At 45.4% G+C, this 21,261-nt stretch overlaps 2 protein-coding genes across 3 annotated transcripts; one reads left to right on the top strand and one right to left on the bottom strand.

The window, feature by feature from the left end:
* The first annotated feature begins 446 nt into the window (after positions 1–446).
* On the top strand, positions 447–5,721 carry chic1 (cysteine-rich hydrophobic domain 1). Of its 2 annotated transcripts, none has more exons than XR_012929030.1 (6): positions 447–724; positions 1,730–1,784; positions 2,781–2,936; positions 3,327–3,383; positions 3,616–3,901; positions 4,224–5,721. XR_012929030.1 is itself a non-coding variant. In XM_076046795.1 (6 exons), exons 1-6 carry the CDS (start codon positions 579–581, stop codon positions 4,272–4,274), a joined length of 525 nt encoding a protein of 174 aa, XP_075902910.1. In that variant the 5' UTR covers positions 474–578; the 3' UTR covers positions 4,275–5,721. The 2 variants fall into 2 exon arrangements, 1 of the variants encoding a protein (XP_075902910.1); XM_076046795.1 differs by having other exon boundaries at positions 474–724; positions 3,842–3,901.
* Positions 5,722–6,685: 964 nt separating this feature from the next.
* lnx2b (ligand of numb-protein X 2b) lies at positions 6,686–19,430 on the bottom strand. The gene is made up of 10 exons (XM_076046793.1): positions 19,059–19,430; positions 14,736–15,335; positions 12,816–13,003; positions 11,297–11,496; positions 10,185–10,616; positions 9,790–9,933; positions 8,934–9,108; positions 8,038–8,281; positions 7,802–7,960; positions 6,686–7,723 (listed from the first exon to the last, which is right to left on the bottom strand). Exons 2-10 carry the CDS (start codon positions 15,155–15,157, stop codon positions 7,588–7,590), a joined length of 2,100 nt encoding a protein of 699 aa, XP_075902908.1. The 5' UTR covers positions 15,158–15,335; positions 19,059–19,430; the 3' UTR covers positions 6,686–7,587.
* Between the last annotated feature and the right edge of the window lie 1,831 nt (positions 19,431–21,261).

Genomic DNA, 21,261 nt, shown 5'->3' with positions numbered 1-21,261 from the left:
CAAAATCCAATATTTGTGATAATAAAGCTTTTCAAAAAAATAGGCCAAGCAACATATTTAATATGCAGATTCACCTGTTCAAGCCCAATGGTGTATTTAAATGGAATTTCTTTTTTCAGAAATTGTAGTCTGGCTGTTTTTCCAGAAAAAAACAAAACAACAGAAGTTCTCACACACTATGGTTCCCCGTTGAAGAATTCTGCTCACTTGCCTCTCTAAGTCACGACCTGACGCCATATGCCTAATAAAGTAATGGTTAGCAAAAGAGATGCAAATTAGAAAGAATATATGATTTGTGAAGGCATGCACATTGGGACTAATATTGCTGCTGCTACTCAGCTACTTTCCCCCAGACCCTGGATGGTTTTGTCATTGTGTCTGCGGGGATTTTTCAATTTAATGTAGCGCACAAATCGTGTAACTTCTGTGCTAATTACTTAATTACTATTTTCGACAAAACCACATCCCTTTGGTCTGTACACGATCCCGCCTCCGTCTCCCCCACTCCCCCACTGAAGGGAGCCGCTCATCGCAGACCCCTGCTTCCTCCCCGACGCCGTGCGTCGGGGAGAGACGTCATGAGCGTCTTACTGCCCAACATGGCGGACTTTGATACCATTTATGAGTTAGAAGACGAAGAAGACGAGCGCATAGTGAGCGACGAGCACTTGCCCAGATTCTGCCCGGATCCTGTGGTCATGCGAGGGGCCGGACACATCACGGTGTAAGCAGAGACGCTCCTCTCGCCCCAAGCGTGTCTTTTCGCTGCTCCGCTGCCTTCTTCATCTTTAGCGCGGCTAGCCGCCGCCGCTAGCATGTTAGCCGGCGCAAAGCACGACTGGCGTCAACAATTGCGCAAATGTTGTTCTTTTTTTTGTCAGACGCTTATTTTGTTTTTGTTTTTGACGTAAAGCAAATGCTCACGTCGGCACGGACCTATGGTTAACACACAAGTAGTGCGAATGTTAATCAGGGAAATTAACTTAAGTGTGTAAGTTACGTGCTATTGAACTAAACGTTAGCTAAAAGTATGCCAGTGTGACGTTATTTATTCAATACACGTCGTCGCCCGTCTTTCGTTGGGAACGCAGACGAATTTAAGTTACCTACCAAGTCATTGCACTGTCACTGGTTTCAATATCGAGTGTCAGCGTATTTTAGTCTTTTAGATATGTCAACTCAAACGCTTTGTTTTGGCAAAGCCCCCTTTCTGTAGCTCTGTGACAGCTGTGCAGAAAGCTAAAAACAAGCCAGACACTGTCGGCGCAGCGAACTGATGACTTGGATGGGGAGCAAACTGCACTAAATGTTAAGATTAATCACTGTCACTCTGGTCAGGTGTCCCCATTAACTTGCCTCTACGTTCACTTAAGAAACATTTGCAACTTTTAAGCAGGTGTAAATTTTTGCTTGGACATTCCAAACTGTTTTTAAGACATTCTTATCTTGTATATTGGAATATAGATGATGATTTAGAAGTGCAGGATACGATTTTTCATAATTAAAAAAATAAATAAAAATCACCTACTTGAAGTTATCAAACAATTCCAGAAGACTGGAATTTCAACACGGGTCAGGAGAAACCAGTTTGTGTCTCAGTCTGTAATGATACAGATATGTGTCCTCACATTTACCAACATCGCTACTGTCTGTGACCATGTTGATTGTAACATCTGTTATTAGGCTTTTTATTTTAACCATATGTTTATGTTTTGTTATGTTTTTTCAGGTTTGGACTAAGCAACAGATTTGACACAGAATTCCCCTCTATTCTCACGGGAAAGGTACTGAGTCTTTTTTATTTTTTTTTCCTCTTGCCCTTCAGTCTTGCAGTCTGCTTTCTGTTCATTTCCAAGTAGAAAGAATTAAGCAGTTAAAGCCACAGTGATTCTATTGTTCTTTTGGACCTTAAATGCCCCCCGACTTCCCCACGCCAGCCCATTCAAACCTCTCCGAGTGGGTTTGATCAGATGGCGATGCAGTTCAAGCAGCGGCGCAGAGAAAAGAGCCTGAATGTGTTGCTGTGCGGCTCTGTAAATGAGTAAGCTGTCTTTGGGGCTCAGTTGGCGGAGACCCCAGTGTTTTGGAGGCTCCGGCTCCCGGTGATAAAATAATGAAATGAAGAGTCCGCCGCAGACAAGAAAGGGAAGCTTCCTGGGTCGGACGCAGAAACACAAAAAGGCTGTAGGGGTAAGAGCAGGCCGAGGGAAGTGTGGGGCAATAAAAAGTACCTCCAGTATTGTGACCCAGGGTGACATGTGATGAATGAGGTCACAATTATGATGATTGAAGGGTGCAGATCAGGCCCTGCTGGGCTTTATTCCGCGGTCTGTGGCTGTTTGCAAAGAGACCTTTGCATCCTGTCATAAAAGATTACGACCCCTGTTTTATGGCGTACAGACTCGGGGAGGAATGAGCATCCATTCAAGTTGTTTGGCCGCCGCGGCCACAGGCCCTGAGCTTATCTCTCTCCCCCCCCACCCAGGTCCCTCCTTGCCTCCTTGAACAGTTGGGCAGCCTGGTTAGAAAGAGGCAGATTATTCAAAGATCTCATCTCATCTCTGGACAGCATCTGCAAATATCTACCTGTTGGTTTCTTTCCGAGGCTCTTTGATCTCCGTGCGCAGCTTTTCTTTACAGCAATTAGAGCCAGTCTCATGTCAGCACCACCTACAAACACTCAGCTGTCCCCTTCTGATCTTAGCTTATTGTTTGACTGCGCTGATATCTTCCCCTATTGTCTTTCTTCCCTTTCGGTGTGGACTTCTCTCCTCTCGCAGGTAGCGCCAGAGGAATTCAAAACCAGCATCAGCCGGGTGAACGCTTGCCTGAAGAAGAACTTGCCCGTCAATGTGAAGTGGCTTCTTTGCGGCTGCCTGTGCTGCTGCTGTACAGTCGGGTGCAGTCTGTGGCCCGTTATCTGCCTCAACAAGAGGGTACGTACCAGGACGTCGCGTGTAACTCTCCCTTGCGCCACCTCTGATTACTCAGGGGGCCGGAATACTAATTCAGCTGCAATGGAGTAAGTGAAGAAGGCCATAACAAGTAGTGTTTAATTAGTGGGCCTGCGCTGAGACGACGACGACAGCAGCAGTAGCAGTGCTCCTGTGCAGCTCAGCTGAAGGGTGTGCCATTTAAAAGGTGCTGTAAGCACTCAGAATTAACGGCAGCAATGTGGAAATTACTGGCTGGTAAATTGGGAGGTCCAGTCCATAAATCCTCACATCGGGCCTGTTTATTGTTACCTGTTAAAGGGTTGAAATGACCCATGAGTGTTTTGCCACCGGTGTTAATCTCTGTGCGTTTTGCCGTCTCTCCCCTGACAGACGAGACGCTCCATTCATAAGTTGCTGGAGTGGGAAAATAACCGGCTGTACCACAAGGTAAGAAAGTTGACAGGTTGTTCATTAGCGCCCCTTAGAAAGGTGTTAAAAGTGTCTCTGTCAGTGTGCAGCTGAGGTTAAGTATCACCATGATGGATAATGACCATCAATCTATTTTGTAAACCGGCGCTGGCTCCGATGTGTGTCCAGTCGGAGCCGGAGCGTGCTGCTGTCCGAGGGAAGCGGCGAGGTCACCAGTAAAAGGCCGTGTTAATTTTGTTTTGTCTCGCAGCAACAAATTACATCCAGTAGCCGTGCAGGGACATAAAGGAAGCTCTTCAGGGTGTCTGGCCACAGTTTGACCCTGACGAGACCAGACAGCTCTGCTCCCAACTGACCACCTCCCCCACAGCCCTCTTTCAGATTTCACACAGATTTTTGTTCTTGTCTGTGTTTGAAAGTTCAAAAGAAAGTGCTCATTGTGTGCGATTTGTCTTTTCTTCTCCGTCTCTCGCCAGCTGGGACTTCACTGGAAACTCAGTAAAAGAAAATGTGAAAGCAGTAACATGATGGAATATGTAAGTTGGTAGATGAAGCAATAACTACAGACAAGGGAACTTCATCAGTCTCTAAAATATTGTCTTTAATCAGTCTAAATGTCTAATGGCTATTAGGGATTTGCGTAAAATATTTTCTATTAATGTATCCATTTCCTTTCTTTTAAAAAAAAAAAATGCTTATTTCTTTAGCACCATTTCTTGTTACTTTAATATAATGTCCAGTATATTTTTAGTCTTAACACTAAATGAAAATCTGGATTTGCAAAAAATAAAGTCATCCAGATATATATTTTTATTCCCACCATGTTTAAACTCATTTCCCCCCTTTATTCCCTCCTAGGTGATTCTTATAGAATTCTTACCCAAATATCCTATATTCCGACCGGACTGAGGAGGAAGTGACAGACTGGACGTGTGGCCCTTGAATCTTATCCTTAGTGCCTTGTACATACAACATGTTGGGAAAAAAAGGGTCTGCACCGCTGTCTCTCACGACAACCCTGTACTTCTCCCCCAAACCTTGTACATTACAATTTTTGCAACACAGTCACTTTGCTTTAGAGCAGATTTTGCACATTGTCCCAATAGACATTAGATGTGTCGCCTTTGTTGCAGTGGGATGTTTTAGTTTTTTTTTTTGTTCGTTTTTTTTCTAAATATGTGATAGACCAGTGAAACTCTTGAAAAAGTGCATTTACCCCAAAGAACCATCGACCTGTGTCCCATTCAATTCTGACTCCAATCCCAATGCGAAGAATGTGATGCCTACACCTTCCTTAACTATCCTTGCCTTATTTATCTTTTCAAAAGAAACTCGAGACATGAGATGAGAGGAAGGCATCCTGTTGTCCAACAAGCGTAACGCTGCACTCGGTGGTTGAGTTCTTTGCAATTGGATGGGATGGTTTAAATTGCCTAACGCACAACGTGCGTTTTTGTTGTTGTTGTTGTTGTTGTTGCTGTTTTTTATATTTGACTCTCTGAGGCGGGAGCTAGCTAGTGAAAGGACTTGACTTGTAAATACTATATTAGGATAAGCTGTACAGTGGAATACCATTGTTTACATAAAGTTACTTAGCTCTTTTAATTAGTTTAGCTCTCTTTTTTTTTGGACAATATATTGCTGTACTATAGTTTTGATTAATGATATATGTCTATGTACCTTTCTAGTTTATATGGACCTGTTTACCTTGTAAGCCATACATACAGTTACAATGTACATGATGCCAGAGTTGGGACTGATTATTGCACTCAAGCCCACTAGAGATGGGGACAAATCCAGTGACAAAAGCAAGGCTTGTTAACATGAGGGTTTTCCTGTTGTCGTTTCTTTTTTTTTGCCAGCAGCTCATCATACGTTAGAACTGGAGATAGTTGTGTCTCTCATTGCGCAGCTGAAAAGATTTGGAGCTTTGCTTCTCCACGTGTTTTATTCACTAAAACTCTGTCCCAACTTTAGATTATTATTTTTGTAGTTTTGTACTCCTCCCTGTGTTGTGTTCGCTCCTCCAGCGCTAGGATGCAGTGTTCATAATCATACGGGACATGGCCATAGCAGCCTAGCAGATGGTGCATTTGTTTCAGCCATTCAATCCAGTGTTAGTATTATTATTTTTTTTTTTCCTGATTCCTAGTCGCGAGACTGCTGCATTGTGTTGTATTAGAGTGCCTCTGAAATAGTGTGTGTACCACAGAGAAGAGCAGATTGGAATCTGTCCTCTTGTACAAAAGGAGATGTCGAATCCTCTGCTCAGTATTGTCCCTGTTACCGTTGTTGTACATGTTCGTCATGATGACCTAATCCCAATGGAGAGAAGAAAATAAATTGTTAATTTTGACTTTTCTGCCAAACGTTTTTTATTCTATTTTCAACTCAGTGTCAAGCTCACGCCGATGATGACGCCGCTAATGCTCTTTAAATAGCGCCTGCACAACTTTGGCTATTTGTCATGTTTAACAAGGCGTTAAACCATTAACTTTAACTGGGCCAACTGCAATTAGTCCACACATTTAAAGGCAGGAATGCTGTCACCATAACCAAAAGTTGCTTCCCAATGCTATGGAGCAGTAGTCAGAAAATCCTGGCCAGTGCTGCTACTGTATCCCGCCACATCCCCCGAAGTGAGCTGCTCTTCCACTTTTTGTGCTGGGTTTTTACGGCCCTCTCCTCTTTCTTTTCTTTTCAGTCTGTCCCAGCAGAAGGCACTTTTAGTGAGCCGTTAACCCTCTGCAGCTCAAAAAGCTCCATTTCAGGCACTGTTGCAAACTACTGTTGTTTGAGTTGTTTCTTATGTTATTAAAGAATAAAATTAGTGCTGGACAGAGCCAAGCTGTTGATTTGAATTCAAATTTTAATATAGTTTTCTGTTTTATATCAAATCTAATTTTGTATAGTCATTTTTTATAATCAATTTTATATTGGCTTTCAATTTAGTCCAAATTTGAAATGTTTTTTATAAAAAAACAAAAAAACAAAACTGCAGTGCTGGTGTGTGTAAAACGGTGTCAGAGTAATGGAACAGGAAGGATGTTTGTTCACTGCTTTGTCTTCAGGCAGGACAGGAACCTCAGATTTCCCTGTACAGATTATGTCCACCAGGGGTCAGCCATGTACAGACTGTACACTCTATTGGACATTCGCACTTTGGTCGGTATGTCTGTATAACTATTGAAATAATTTGCACATGAGCTATTTTATTTAAGAACCATGTGCAAAAACATAGCTTTCATTTATTCATTCAAGAAATAAAAAATCAACCACTTCTCAGGACAGCCAGAAACAACAAAACACAAACCTACATCTTGAATTATTTTAATTTTATTGAGCATAATGAAAGTTTTATATACACTTTGTACTGCGTGTGTGTATGTATTAAAGCTACAAGAAAGGCCACGAGTAATGTGTTGACACATGTTGTGCACATGCTCATCCTTCAGTATTTACAGGGCAGTTAAGAGCCACTGTCTCTTTTACAAAAACAAAGATAAAACACAGATCCACGACCAACCAGATCCATGAATCAAAAGCTGCGGAATGTCTAAAAATAAATTAACACTTAACAGGCCAGGCCAAAAAAATAAAAAGTTCACACAGAATGATTGTTTCACCAACAAAAGTACGTCCACAATGGTTCAGTCACAGCATCCAGCATTGATTGCCAGCATTTGATTACATTCCTTTTAAATTGAAAATTCAGAAGGAAGGATTTCATAAAATCTGACTTGCTTCAAAGCTCTTAATGTTGTCACCAACACCTGGAACTCAAAACTGGTTCATTGCCATTTTTATCTTGGATGCAATTTGTGAATAATGTCATGACTTTGAGTGGACAGCATTACTTAATAGGAAAGTGAACATACATAAAAGCTATAAAAAGGCATCATTATTATTATCATTATTATTACTACTGTACAGTTTTCTACCAGCTCAGCTTAAAGTTTACAGTAATTTACTGATTGTCATCATGTTTGCATGTTGATCAAACACTTCCTGTGCAACAACAATGTTCTCTGAGACAGTGAGTGAACGCTGGAACAATAGGCAGGTTCATATTGATTTGAACACATGATTTTTCTTAAGTAGGCACATGTCTTGTGTGACATAAGAGCTAAAAGGAATGCAGCCCGACCGCGTGCGAACGCAGCGGAGGAGGCCGGCCGTGTGTGTGTGTGTGTGTGTGTGTGTGTGAGAAACAGTGTTTGCGTTAAACCAGGCTCCCCGGCCACGACACCACCGTCAGCGTGACCTTGTTCTTCTGCAGCTTGAGCATCGGGATTAGCGAGGAGTTGTTCATCCCCACCGTGCTGGCTCCGTTCACTGCCACTATCTCATCGCCGCACCTGCGGAGAGTCACAGAGCCGTTAAACCCCCCCCAAGCGTCCACGAGCGTGTGCGACCGGTGACTGTCTCCCGCTTACTTGAGGCGTCCGTCAAAGTGCGCCGGCGTTCCCGGCACGATGGTCTTGATGAAGAACGGCTGCTGGCCGCGGCTCTCCTCGTAGCCCCCCACGATGCTGAAGCCCCAGCTCTCGCTGTTGGTCTTCTGTAAGACGATGTCGCGGCACCAGTGCATGTGGCTGAAAGGAGGAGATACTTCATGAGGATCAGAGAACATTTTGGAAGCGGAGAGAAGGCAGCTCGGAGGAGCATCCACCTGGGCAGCCCCAGCCAGCGGGTCCACAGTGGCGTCCAGTTGAGGCCGTCGTCTCGGGGGTCGTCGGCCGCGTCCAGCTCGTCCTTGTTGTCGGACTCGGCCAGCTCCTCCGGATCCTCGGAGAGCGTCTGGATGACGCGCAGCACCACCTGGGACTGAGCCGTCTGGGCCTTCAGGACGGAGACGGCCTCGGTGTAGGTCAGCTGGGTCAGGTCGTTGCCGTTGATGCTGAGGAGGACGTCGCCTGATGGAAGATGCACACAAGGTGGGGAAATGATGAGCGGTGCACTTCCCAATATTTTTGATGGGGCATATCCACAGAGGGCTATATATACTGTTCTATGGACATCTTCTCGTTTCTTGCAAAATGAATAATGAAAGCACCTCCTTGGAGGTCAAAAAAAATTCCTTCATAGTTAATGGATAGTTGATTAACCTTATCGATCCATAAACGATTAATTGATAAGCGGCAATTTTTTCTGAGAACCTAAATTTTTAAATGTGTAAGGAACTCTTAAATAATATTGAGGGTCCAATGTGACCCATTTTTACATTGGAGAACAGTAAAAACACCCTGAACATTTATCCTCTGACTTTAAGTTGACTTCTAATGGGTTACATTTCAACTTTTTTTTTTTTTAAATAAGTTGTTTAAAAGTAACTTGTTTGAGGTATATTATGACCATCACAGTATCTACAGGTGAATTGCTCCTTCCTGGCACTACACTGTTAATGATGATATCATCTAGCTGTGTAAAAAAATGTCCAATTAATTGCGACTAATTTAATTTAATCAATCAAATTCTTAATCGACAATTAACCGATAATCGATGAATTGTTACCATCCTTAGTCCGACTCGTGTACAAAAACGTAGGCTAAAATAAAAAAAGATCACCTCTTTTAATGGTTCCCTCTCGGTGCAGACAGCCGACTGGCTGCACGCTGGTGATATACACCGGCAGACGGCTGCGACAGTCCCTCCCCCCGGCGATGGTGATGCCCAGGGAGAGCCGTGGCTCCTTCTTGAGGCTCACAGTCTTCTCCTGGCTGGAGTAGCCGCTGGGAGGATCCTGCATCGACAGTCAGATAAGTCAAACAAACAAACAAACTGATCAGGCTGGAACTAAAATGATTGCGTTGGCCTTTCTAATTCCTTTGACATGATGGGCCCTTTGACTTAACAGATCGCCTTTCAGCAGAGAGCGCTCACAGGAACAAATGTGCAGATGTGATGGGGGGGTGGGGTGGGAGAGGGCGGAGACAACGCGTCAGGATCAACACTGGCCTCTTGTAGTGAAGAGGATGTGTGGAAAGTGACGACTCCCGGTTTCCCTCTGCAAGTCTGTGAGGCACGAGAGGGGAAGCCGGGACGGAGGGGGTAGGGGTCGGGGGCTCATCCTCTTCCCAGCTGGGAGCCAAACCCACCCCCGCCCCTCCCCACCAGCACCAGACGGAAAGGCTCGACTCGGCAGGCGAAAGCTAACTGTTAGTGGCTTTGATCCTCGGCCGCGCAAAGAAACGGCCCCAAAAAAACAACACAACAGGACGGTGGCCCCGAAGTGGCAGAGCAGGCAGCACCCGGGGCCTTTTGATCCGGGGGGGTCGGAGGAAGGGTGGGGGTGGGGGTAGGGGGGGCTGGGCTACATGGAACAGCTTTCATCTTTGCTGCCTGACGCAGGTGTCTCCGCACGACGCTTCTCACCCTAAATTGGGGGGGGGGGGGGGGTGTAAGTATCGTGTGTATAAAGTACCTTCAGGAAAGTGGCCTGCCGCCTGAAGAACTGCGGCTCGGGCCTCCTTCCCGCCCGGTTGTACTGCCCCTCTCTGCCGCTTCCTCCTTCCTCCGGAGTCTCTGCGGGTCTCATCACCACAAAGTTCACGCGCACTTCGCTGCCCTGAATGCACAAACATTTTTTATCTCACAAAAGGGAGTAGACCCCTCACATTTACACATTTAATACTTAATTATATGTTTTCATGGGAAACAGTGAAGAAATGACACTTGATGCAATGTAAAGTAGTCCGTGTATAGCTTGTATGACGTGTAGGTTTCGCATTGTGTAGAACAAGTTAATAGAGTTAATTTCCCATCAAAGTAACTCAACACAGTATATGTACATAGAAGAGTACAACCTCTTTCCTGTACCTGTATGATCTGGGCGGCGCTCTCTGGCGTGCCGTGCCTCAAGTCGTGTCCGTTGATGGCCAACACCTTGTCGTTGTTCCTCAGTTTCCCGTCCTTGGCCGCCAGGCCGCCAGACAGCAGGTCCAGGATGAAAACGCCGCTCTCCTCCGACTTCCGGATGAGTTTGATACCCAGCGGCTCGCTGCGCTGGCTCTTCATCAGCGTCACCTGCAGGACGGTGCCAGGGTTGTGGCTGCTGCTGCTGCTGCTGCTGCTGCTGCTGTAGGAGCAGTGAGAGGGCTGAGGGCCGCCGGAGGACGACTGGGGGTCGGAGCGAGGGTCCCTCGTCTTGAAGCCTTTCTCCTGCATCACCGTCAGCCGGAGGAGGGAGGGCTGCAGCAGCACCCCAACCGCCCAGGCGTGGGGCACTGCGGCCAGGCTGACCTCATTCACCTGGACGACACAAACAAGACAAACCGGTTAAATGAAAAACACGGAGCGGAGACACTTCCTGGCCTAAATTTGGTTTATTAAGGCCCTTTGTGATTGGCCGTCTGAGCCAATGAGTTTCCATTAAGTGGTGCCAAACCGAGAAAGTGCTTCTATAGCTGCCCCCCCCCCCCCCCCAAAAAAAAAAAACCCAGACGAAGCGACACAAACAATCAGGAAGTGACTGCTAGCATAGCAGCCGAGGTGATTAGCATTTCTGATGCAACAGTTTTATTAGACTTGGATGCCATTTGCACACACAAAAAAAAGAACAAATACGGGACAAACCCATTTTTTTCTGTGGAGACGAGACAAGTTTACACTGCCTGCCCTTGGTAAGAATTTAGGGAAACAATGAACCAATCCATCACGTGATTTTTAAAATGGAAAAACAACAAAAGAAGACAAGGGAAAACCTAAACACCTTGTCACCGAGCTAAAACTCGTTTATCCTGAACGTCCTTGTGCTGCTGCGGGCCGTCATGTTTACACCGCCACGAGAGCCCGGCGACAACGTGTTTACGTGAAAACATGCTGGTCCGTGTCCCGCCGTGCTGGCAGGAGTCTCCTCCGTCGCCACACTTTAAAAACGGGGAGATGATTAATTGTCTCCGCGGCTTCCATTATCCCAGCGTGTTTCTCACCTCCAGGATGTGGTCCCCCGGGGCCAGTCTGCCGTCGCGAGCTGCTATGGAGTCCCTGGCGATCTCCTGGATGACAATGTTCCCCAGGGGTGTGTCTTTGCCCCCCACGATGCGGAGGCCCAGCTCCTCGTCCGGCTCCTCTCGCAGCAGCTCCACCACGTTGGCCTCGGCCACCAGGCTGGACCTCTGCGGCGTGTTGTCTGCAGGGACGGGGGTCAGACAGGTAAATCAAATGGGGGTTTGGTTTATAAAATAAAACGAATAGTCAGCTCTGAGGCATGAGCCGCATTAGGTAAGCACAGGGTTTAAAAGTGAAAATACAGAGTCATGGATCTTTTAGATCTTTACGGCCACGTTTTATCAAACAGCTTCCAGCCTGGTTTAACATTAACCAAACACACCATCTGTTCTATGCAGAAAGCAGTGCAATAAAGCACGACTACAATCTTTACTTTACGCTTCCCAAATTTGCATAAAGCGCATTTATGTAACCCTTATAAATAGCTTTATGTTACTTTATTTGATTATCAACCTGCATGTTTGCTGACTTGTTCTTGAACAGAGCGTGCTAGAGTGGAAAGCCTCTATCCTAAATGTGAAATTACACCAAACAGACAGCGTTTAGCAGAATTATTCCAGATCATTTGGAAGGTGTAATGGGATTTATTCTATCCAGCTTGTTCAAACAAAAACACATTTTTTTTCTTTCACTTCTGTTGTGCCCTTTTGTCAAGATATATTTAGCACGTCTTATGTAAGTCACACAGAAATAGACATTTATTTTTCTGGTGGGGATAAAAATAAAATGCATACACTTACGTAATTCCGTCTCAAAGGGAGCGAGAAAAATTATTCTTGGAACTCTGGTGTAATTATCCCAAATAAGTTCTGGATCAGTGTGTGCTCATTAGTGTTGAACTCTGCAGAGGCACACGCGCACATTCACACACTGAACCACTCGGCGGTGCTCCCAAATTCCTTATTTTCCTCACAATATAAACATTAAAAAAAACCGAATGGCATACAGCTCAGATTGTATTTGTGGAGGACAGTTTGTTTGTTCAGGATTGTTCTGTGTTACACTTAAATACAAGAAATACTTAAATCACCTCTCATAGAATCGCTGACAACCACTAAGTTTCATTGGACTTTGGTCCATGATGGAGGCTCGTGTCTCGCCTGAGGGTTTTTCCCTTTGGCAGGCTGTCTGCTGAAAACATCTGTTTGCTGCTACTTGTGCCGGCAACTCGGCTGATGATTCACCTGCGACAGACTCAGAATGAAGTCACGGCGAGGGGAGACGGGCAAGAGGATTCAGGTTCCAACAGGAGAAACCATCTGTGTACGCCATTAAAAATTACCCCCCCCCCCCTGTTCAACATCACTGATGAAAGCAGTGGTTACACAAACTGCTTCTAATGTCTGAGTGTAGGTGAGAGCCCAGAAATCAGGTTACTGTGTTGTGTTGTGTTGTGTTGTGTGGTGTGCTTTGTTTGGGGCGTCGCCACTAACGACATACCGTCCTCGCTCTCCTCATACGCAGGATTGATCATCCCTGGCTCGGGCTGATCTCTCAAGTTTTTGTTTGTGGAATGTTGCTTGGCATCGCCAGGTGACTCCCTGTCGGCCTTACGCGACTTGAGCTCATTCCACGAGGGCCTCTTCCTCTTGTCTGCTTCCTCCTTCAGCCGTCTGAAAACAGGACATCTAAGAAAAGACGGTGAGACGGAGGAAATCAGCGACGGGAATAGCGCAGCCGCCGACGGCCAGCTGAGTTGACTCTTTTAGAACCACAACAAACATCTGTCGGATGGAACGGGCACTTTTAAATGAGTTTCAGCCATGTCGTCAGTGAGCACAGCTGCCAGTAAACACGCACGTGGAAGATATTTTGAGGCGGGAAATGTAAATCTAGAGTAAAAGTTAGCATTCAATTCATGCAAATTATCAATCAATTCATAAATCATTAGTTGATTGACCTTATCGATCGATTAATGATTGATCAATTTTCCTGAGAACCTAAATTTCACAATGAAAAATGTGTAAGGAAAAGATTATTTAACCCTTAAATAATGTTGAGGGTCCAATGTGGCCCATTTTTTACATTAGACCACAATAAAAACACTCAACATCTATCCCCTGATTTTAAGTTGACTTCTAATGGGTCACATTTCAACTTTTTTTTTTTTTTTTTTAAATAATTGTTTAAAAGTAACTTGTTCTAGGTACACAGGTGTACACCACAACATTTAACAATAAAAATCCAGTGAAAAAAATATAAATTAATAGCAACTAATTTAATTGAATCGATTAAATTCTTAATCGACAATTAATCGATTAATTGTTAACATCCCTAATTCAAACATTGGATTTATTACATTCAAATATTTCTTTGCCAGATTACTGGCTGTTTAGTTGAGACTTGTTGACGGACTGACTGCTGGGACGGCTGCTTGTTCCCAATACCTGGACTTTGTCCCCGTATTGTTTGCAATGTCAGACTGCGGCAGAGTGCTACCACCCACGTGGACTCTGTAACTGTTGGCCACCAGGATGATCGCCAGCAGACTGGCCATGTGATAGCACACCACCGCTGACTTGCGGCTCAACTTGAGCTCGGTGGTGATTAGAAGTTTTTGCCTGCTCACGGCGGACCAGCGCGGTCGGTAATAAATGGTACAGCTTATTAGGAGGGAAAAGGCAGTCGCTGAAAGGACATGTGGGGGAGAAAAGAGCGGATTCGAAAGCGGCCGTTACTCCCTCTGAAGTAGTTCTAATTCTTTTGCCATGAAATCACAAACTCGAGCTCTTCAAATGGAGAGAAGAGCAACACAAGTGTGTGTGGTTGAAGATTTTTGCTGAAAAATCTATAATGCCCCTTAAGTAAATAACAGATAAATAATAGATATAAGACTTGAGGCTTTATTTGTATGGAGGCGACAAGCTTCTGACATTGGGCCAGAATCTGGATCTGTTCAAGGTAAGGAGTTATACCCTGACGATGGTACCAAAGATCATAACATCATTGGTGTGCAACAGCAAGTCAACAACAGCAATAACAAATCTTCAACCCCATGTCACGTTTTATGCCAAACTCTGAACTATAATGGCAGCTCTGATGCTCACACACTCAGTCTGTTTGTTGTTGCTGGTGGCCGCCTGCAATCTGCGTCCTTCCTCTCCTGCAAATTACCATCCAATTCCTCGGCATGAGACTCTGATTGGGCTTTTCCGCCACAAACCCCACCACAGCCGTGCTGTGTTGGTCTAAATTGTCTCGGCAGTCATATTTGCAAAACAGACGAACGTGATTACAAAACAATGTGGCCGCTCGTGATATTTTGCTGGGGGGGCAGGCAAGAGGGGGACTTCCTGGTGGAGGAAGACGAGGGAGCGCGCCGGGCGCTCCGCTCTAGAAAAGGCACTTCGACCGCCTCACCTGTTGTGCAGGTGCGGCTGCAGCTCGCAGCGCTGCATCTGCTGCTGGCACTCGGGGCTGTGAGGGCAGGTCACCATCAGCTTGTCCAGCAGGTTCCTGACCAGGAGGCTGGAGGGCCGGCACTGCTGCAGCTGCAGCCGCTGGCGGTCCACGGGGCAGAAGTCCTGCTCCTTCAAGAAGCTGCTCAAGCAGTGGAAGCAGTACGTGTGGCCGCACGGCGTGTCCATGGGTCTGAGGAGCGGCTGCAGACAGATGTGGCACACTAGTTCATCGTCCACCTCATCCTGGTACTCGTACAGATGGCTTTCAGGGCCTTCGTGCTGTTGGCCACACTCCTTGCAGACCCGCGCCCATGACAGGCCTGCAATGCTGCTGCTGCTGTTGCTGCTGCTGCTGGGAGTTTTGGTTTCTGTTGCAGCCATGGTATGATGAGAGCTCAGTTCAAATTTCTCTTTCTCTGTGTATCTTCGTCCTCCTGGAAAAACGAAACCTGGGCTTATCTCACGAGTCTTGGCCCGGTTTTCCTGAGAAGCGCTGTGCGGAAATTGTGCAGCAACAATCCCGGGTCTGAAGTGCCATTTCCAAAGTCATCTTGGTTCTCTGCAGGGTCAGACAGAGAGAGAGAGAGAGAGAGAGGAGAGAGAGAGAGAGAGAGAGAGAGAGAGAGAGAGAGAGAGAGAGGAACACGGTGAGGTCCACGACAGGAGCTCCACTATTCCTACCGAGACCCGTCCAACTCTACAGGAAATGACAAATCTGCAGCGCAGCGGCAATATGGCAGCGCTCTGCAGCTGCTTCCTCTCAGCCGGCTTCCTGAGTGACAAAAGGAATTCTCATCTCGGCCGTGCTCCGCTCAACAAGGGAAAACTGCGCAAAAACAGAGGAGCAGATGAAAACCTCATGTCGGAGCCTGGCGGCAAACGGCGGAGTGCGGTGCCACGGCTCAACGTGAGTTGGAAATTTGAATGAACTGATCATAAACACACCCCTGGACCTCCAACACCACCACCACCCCCCATCAGTAATAACGCCTTGCGCCCAATCAGCGGCCGTCTACGTCCCTTTGTACGGATCCTAATCTCCTTTAATTCCCTCTCGTAAGGAGCGCACCGATTAGGAATACATTCTTCTCAGAAAGTCTTTTACTCCTGCGAGCAAAAATATGAACTGAGATATCTTTGATGTGCTCTAAATATGTTCAGTTATATTTGGAAAAAAAGGGAGAAAAAAAATCCTGCCCCTGTGGGAAACTGGCACCAGCGATGAGTTTGAGAGGGACGTGAGTTTGTGCGGTTGTAAATGGCTTTCTGTTTGGGACAAACGTGGAGTTTTAGAGCTGAGCTCCTTGACAGGCATCACTTTGGAAGACGTCACGCTGTCTGAGTAAAAAGTGCAGTGCCTAAAATACCATCAGAGGCTCACCAGTGATGGATTTCTTTGTCTCAAGAACACAAAAGAGAAAAAAGATAGTCGCTGCCACGCAACAAAACAGCAACGCAACAAAACAGCAATGCAACGATGAACTTGGTGCCTTCGGGTCTCTGTATTGGAGACACCATAGCAGATGTTTCATCTCCAGTGTTTTTTTCCCCCTGGAGCGACACAGCTAAGATGTTATCTTTAGCCGTCAAGCTCCCTATAACTGCTGCATGACAACCACAGAGTTGGGCTGCCTTGATGAAATCAAAGGCCTGATCTGTCTGAATCACATCTGAGGCTGTTGCCCTCCCGAAAGCCTGACGTGACTGAGCTGCAGCAAGGAAGTCTGGGTGATAAGTCCAGAGTGTTCCTTCTGCCTCTCTCAGTACCAGTGAACGTGCAGTAGAAAAGCATTTTTTTTTATTATTTTTTTTATAATCGTTGGGACGAGCCCCACGGGACAGATGTTTCACAAGCACAATGTTTTCAGTGGCTAAATGACAGAGAACAGACCGCAGCAATCACAAGTATGCGTGTTCAGACCCGGTTACCGAGGTGGCCGAGGCCTTCCCTCTGTTTTCTGTCTTCCCTTTATGCAAGTGATAGCTGCTCGTGTAATGGATAGGCCTCCAGGCTCCTGTGACACGTCTGAAAGGGGCACTGTCGAAACCAGGCAGCGCTCCATTTCTCAGGGACTCACATGACCGGGAGCTGGAGTTTGAATCAACAGATACAACCGCTGTGTAGTTACGCAAAACACATATTGATAAAATATTCACAGTTTCGCTCACTTTCGAGTGTGTTGTTTACTTTGTGAAAAGCTGGGAGCAGACAGTTTCACTGCACAGGGAAACACGCAGCGACCTTGGCGATTCTTCTAATCGCTGTGTCTGAAGAAGGCAGATCCAGCCCCCTACATTATCACCTCGCTAATGGAACAGAACATCGCTGTTTTGCTGCAGGATGCAGAAGAAATAGCTGAGCCCTCTTCCTCCAAAATCCCAATAACACAAAGATTATTTGTTTAATTTTGGTCATGTTGCAGGTTCAAGAGAAATCAAAAGTTTTGTTGTATCTCCACTGCAACCTGAAAATATATTATAAGAAAATAATTGGAAATTTTAGAGATTAAAATTTTCGATACAGCACTTTTTACAGCTTCTGGTTTGCTCATGAGAAATGAGGGCAAAAGCCGACTATGATGTAATAACAATTCTACTTGATGTGCGACCACCTTGTTATCATGTGATGGTCTGAGCCATGTGGGGAAAGGTCTGCGGCACCAGCGTCCTTCTGCCTCTCAGAGGATTACACCGCTGCGACATTCCTTCCTTGATTCCAACTCACTCGCTTTCACAGGCGATATGAATGAGTCACATGTGCCGCCACACCCTCAGTGAACACAGGTGAGGCCACATTAGATAATTTCTCCAAAAGAGCCCATGAGACAGGACTTTGTCATGTCTGTTGACTTCACACCAGTGTCTGGCCTTAGTGCACGTGCAATGGAAAAAAATGATGTGTTGCACGCAAGTGAATGAGTCTTTATCATCTGCGTCTCACTTGAATAGAGACAGGTGATGAACAAAAGGTTAAACTGGGACAGAATGTGTAACAATGTTCCCTTAGGCTTTGATTAACTACACATATCATTTTGGAAGCGTGCGCAACTACTTGAGTTACTGGGTTGGCGATCTAATTTGAATGCTGTTTGGGTAATATATAGCTGCCATGGCAACAGTGGGAATGTGATGACCAATATTTGCATTTCTCTTCAACAGCACACAGGGGTCAAAATAAAAAGCTCTAACGATACATAATTGTTTGCGTTTCTTGAAACACAAGCAACGTCATCTATCATCCATAGGTTTCCCTGTCCAGCGCCTCCCTGGGTTGAACACACGGTCAACTTAGAACTTGATCCCAACCACAGCGCAGAGCCTCCACACGTTTTGGTACCAGTGTATCGTTAAAACAAATCTTCTATGAAAAGGGCAGCTGATAGTTCTTATGATGCAACACTAGCAGTGTGAATAATAAATAAATAAATAAAAAATAAAAAAACACAGCAAATGGCTTGGACTTGTCAGCCAACAGCAATTCATAAAGTCTCTGCAGTGGGAGTCATTGAACGAACCAATGACATGGCAAGGACAGATCTCCTTGACTTGTCAAGGAGATATTAAATAAATCCAAAATACTTTGTTAAAGCGCCATTATGCAGTACTTTTGTTATTTTTAATTTATAGTTCACATATATGGTTACTAAAAGTTTTTAGTAGTTTTGACCACCACCACCACCACAACAACAACAACAACAACCAAGATGTTGTGTTATTGTATACCGTGGGAACGCCATCGTGTCCCATGCCTGTGCTAAACAAAAACTTTTGGACGCTTTCCACGTAGCCAGAAGTAAAAACTCATTGGCTATTTTACGTATGAACATGAAGCGAGTCAGACATGCAGATGTTCTGATTCAACCTCTGTGTGCGGACGCAGCGTCACCGGTGGGACCATAAATAACTCACTGTCCCCCCAGTCCGACTGTCGGCTCGCTCCTAATCACCACAGCGACGTGACAGATCCAAATGACAGAAGAGGTAATAAAAAAGTTACCCCTGATTTTGTCTTCGGTCAGATCGGCAATACAGCAGCGGTTCAACCGACATTTAGCAGCACAACCTGGCCACGAAGCGCGCTGCGCTCGCTACACACCTTGAGTGCGGAAACTCACGTTTCTCTGTGTGCGAGTGAACGCAAGCTTTCACCGCGACCACATTTTAACCCCTAACAAAAAAACAAAGCTTGGCGGGCTACGAAAGTCGAAAACAGGTTTACCGCAGGTCTGCCAAAGAACGAACGAGGGGAATTCACCGAAGTCTCGACCGAAACTCGCCTTACCTGAGTGAAGGTTGTTTTTCCGGAAGCGGCTAACGTGTCGCCTAGCTAAAGACAAAACCAGGCGGCGGAGAGGGGCTCAAACTCCCGAAGCAGCTCAGAAGTGTGCCAGACGTCCGCTCCGCCAAAGCCCTCTTAACATTCATTCGCCGCGTTTGTGTCTCTAAAGTCGTCGGATTTGGGGAAAAGTTGGCCGCCCCAGGTGTAGCCGGACGTGCGGGCAGAGGCTGGGCGACACCTCCGCCAGGCAGTTTCAAGCAAACAAATGGTAGAAGACGGAGGGGAGGAGGTGGACACGCAGGTGAACACAAGCGGCGCTCTGTTACACGACAGCACGTCTCCGTTACTGTGTTATACACACTGACTGGAGGACTGTGTTACATCTGAACCGGCTTCTTCTTTTCTTTATTCTTTTTCCCCCCTCCCCAAACCAAAATCACTTCTGTTTTCATTTCCAGTTCCTTTAAACTTCAGAACACTATGTTCGAAATTGAAAATAGTGCAATCGTTGCAGAAAAAGTGTGTAAAGAACTCTGTCTGTCTGTTTGATTGACTGACTGAGTGACTGACCGTCTGTTTGTCTGTCAGCCAGCCAGCCATCTCTACATCTCTACTCATCTATCTGTATGGTCAAGCGGACTACTGTGACACACAGGGTGTTAAGCGGCGTACCCCCTGCAGAATGGAAGGGAAGTCTCTGTGCCATAAAACATCCTCTGTGAAAGCCTGTTTCCACCCAGGATTTACAGCTGTGGTGGAAACCTTGGTGCAAAGTGACATTTGCTGATGCAGGCTCCCAGGGTGAGGCAGGGCACAGCATCATCAGTCGGTATTCTATGAGCATGAAGTAAATATATTTTCTGTTTTAAACACAATTATTAGGGGATTTAATATCAATTCTGTCTTTTGATTGCTAATTCCGCCCAGACACACACTGTGTCGATTATCTTTGTTGTCAGAGGTAATTAAAATATTCCAAACAAGTTGTCTGCAACAACAGTACAGGATTATGATGCTGGACACACATGGGCAGAGTCACAAACGGTGGAAAAGAGATAAAATGACCTTCTGATAACTGAGCACAGATGAGAAAGAGAGACACCATGTGGTGAGGGAAGGTATTGAACAAGTTTTCTGGAGGTTGTGAAGCTAATTTGTTGGAACAATTTTTGTTCAATTGAAAACACATGGGCAACTGGGCTCATGACAATATCTTTGCTTACAAAAAGCTAAAGTTTGATGGAAGAAATAATTTACAATGCAACCAACTTCATGTTGAATGTACAGGTTTTTGATACTTTGTGCACATTCGCTTTGTAGAACTTCAATCCTTTGTGATTTTACCAGCATTCAAACTGTTTTGTCCGAGCATTAAGTTAGTTTATTGTTTTGGTGAGAGATTTGGAGACACAGAGACTAAGATAAACATTGACCAAACAAAGGAATACATCCTGACCCTCACTCTCATTCTCACACATATGTACTCACACACTCGCACGCACACCATACACAAGCAGAACAGGCCCGTGGCTTTTTGTCTGAGCTGCGGTGCCTACAAACAAGAAGTAGACTGTTTGTCTTTCCTGGGATCCGTAAACATCCTCAACAAAAACAAGTTCCTCCCGAGTGAGAAGGGAGAAAGTCACACCGTCGAGGCAGCTGGACTCTCACTGCGCTGCCTTTGATGTCCTTCAGAGAGAGCTGATAATGAAGGCCTCTTACATCTTAATTCTTTTAATTGGAGAGTGGATGTAACAAGTTGCTGATACTTTCTGGTCATAATATTGGCTTAATGTGAACTTAAGAGTAAGTTTAAATAAAATATTGTTCCAAGCTTTTGTTACAAACAAAATGTTACGCAAAACATAATCCTGTTTCGGTGTCTAATAAATTGCCAGTGGTTCACATGCTTCATTTAAAAACAATTCTTTTTAACGTAGAAACGGTTTCCGTTCAGTACACGTGGAATGCACAAAAATAGGATGGCTATCATTTCCTTCAGACGTAAGCCTTGAACCCATTGGATCTTGGAATGATGTAAATCTTCATCTAAGATGTAAATCTTCATCTAAAAAGATCTCAGACATCATTCTGACTGTATAGTTTGGCTGGTTTGGTTTAAAGCAGGTGCGTTATGGCAGGAGAGTGTCTTTGAGATTTGGTCTTGGAACATTATGGATCATTTCTGTGTTTAAACAATTATTCC

This window comes from Nelusetta ayraudi, unplaced genomic scaffold (genome assembly GCF_046127955.1).
Source record: "Nelusetta ayraudi isolate G7.1 ecotype Tasmania unplaced genomic scaffold, CSIRO-AGI_Nayr_v1 ptg000090l, whole genome shotgun sequence".
Lineage (NCBI taxonomy): Eukaryota > Metazoa > Chordata > Actinopteri > Tetraodontiformes > Monacanthidae > Nelusetta > Nelusetta ayraudi.
Note: the sequence above shows the minus strand (reverse complement) of the source record. Positions and strands in the feature narration are given on the sequence as shown.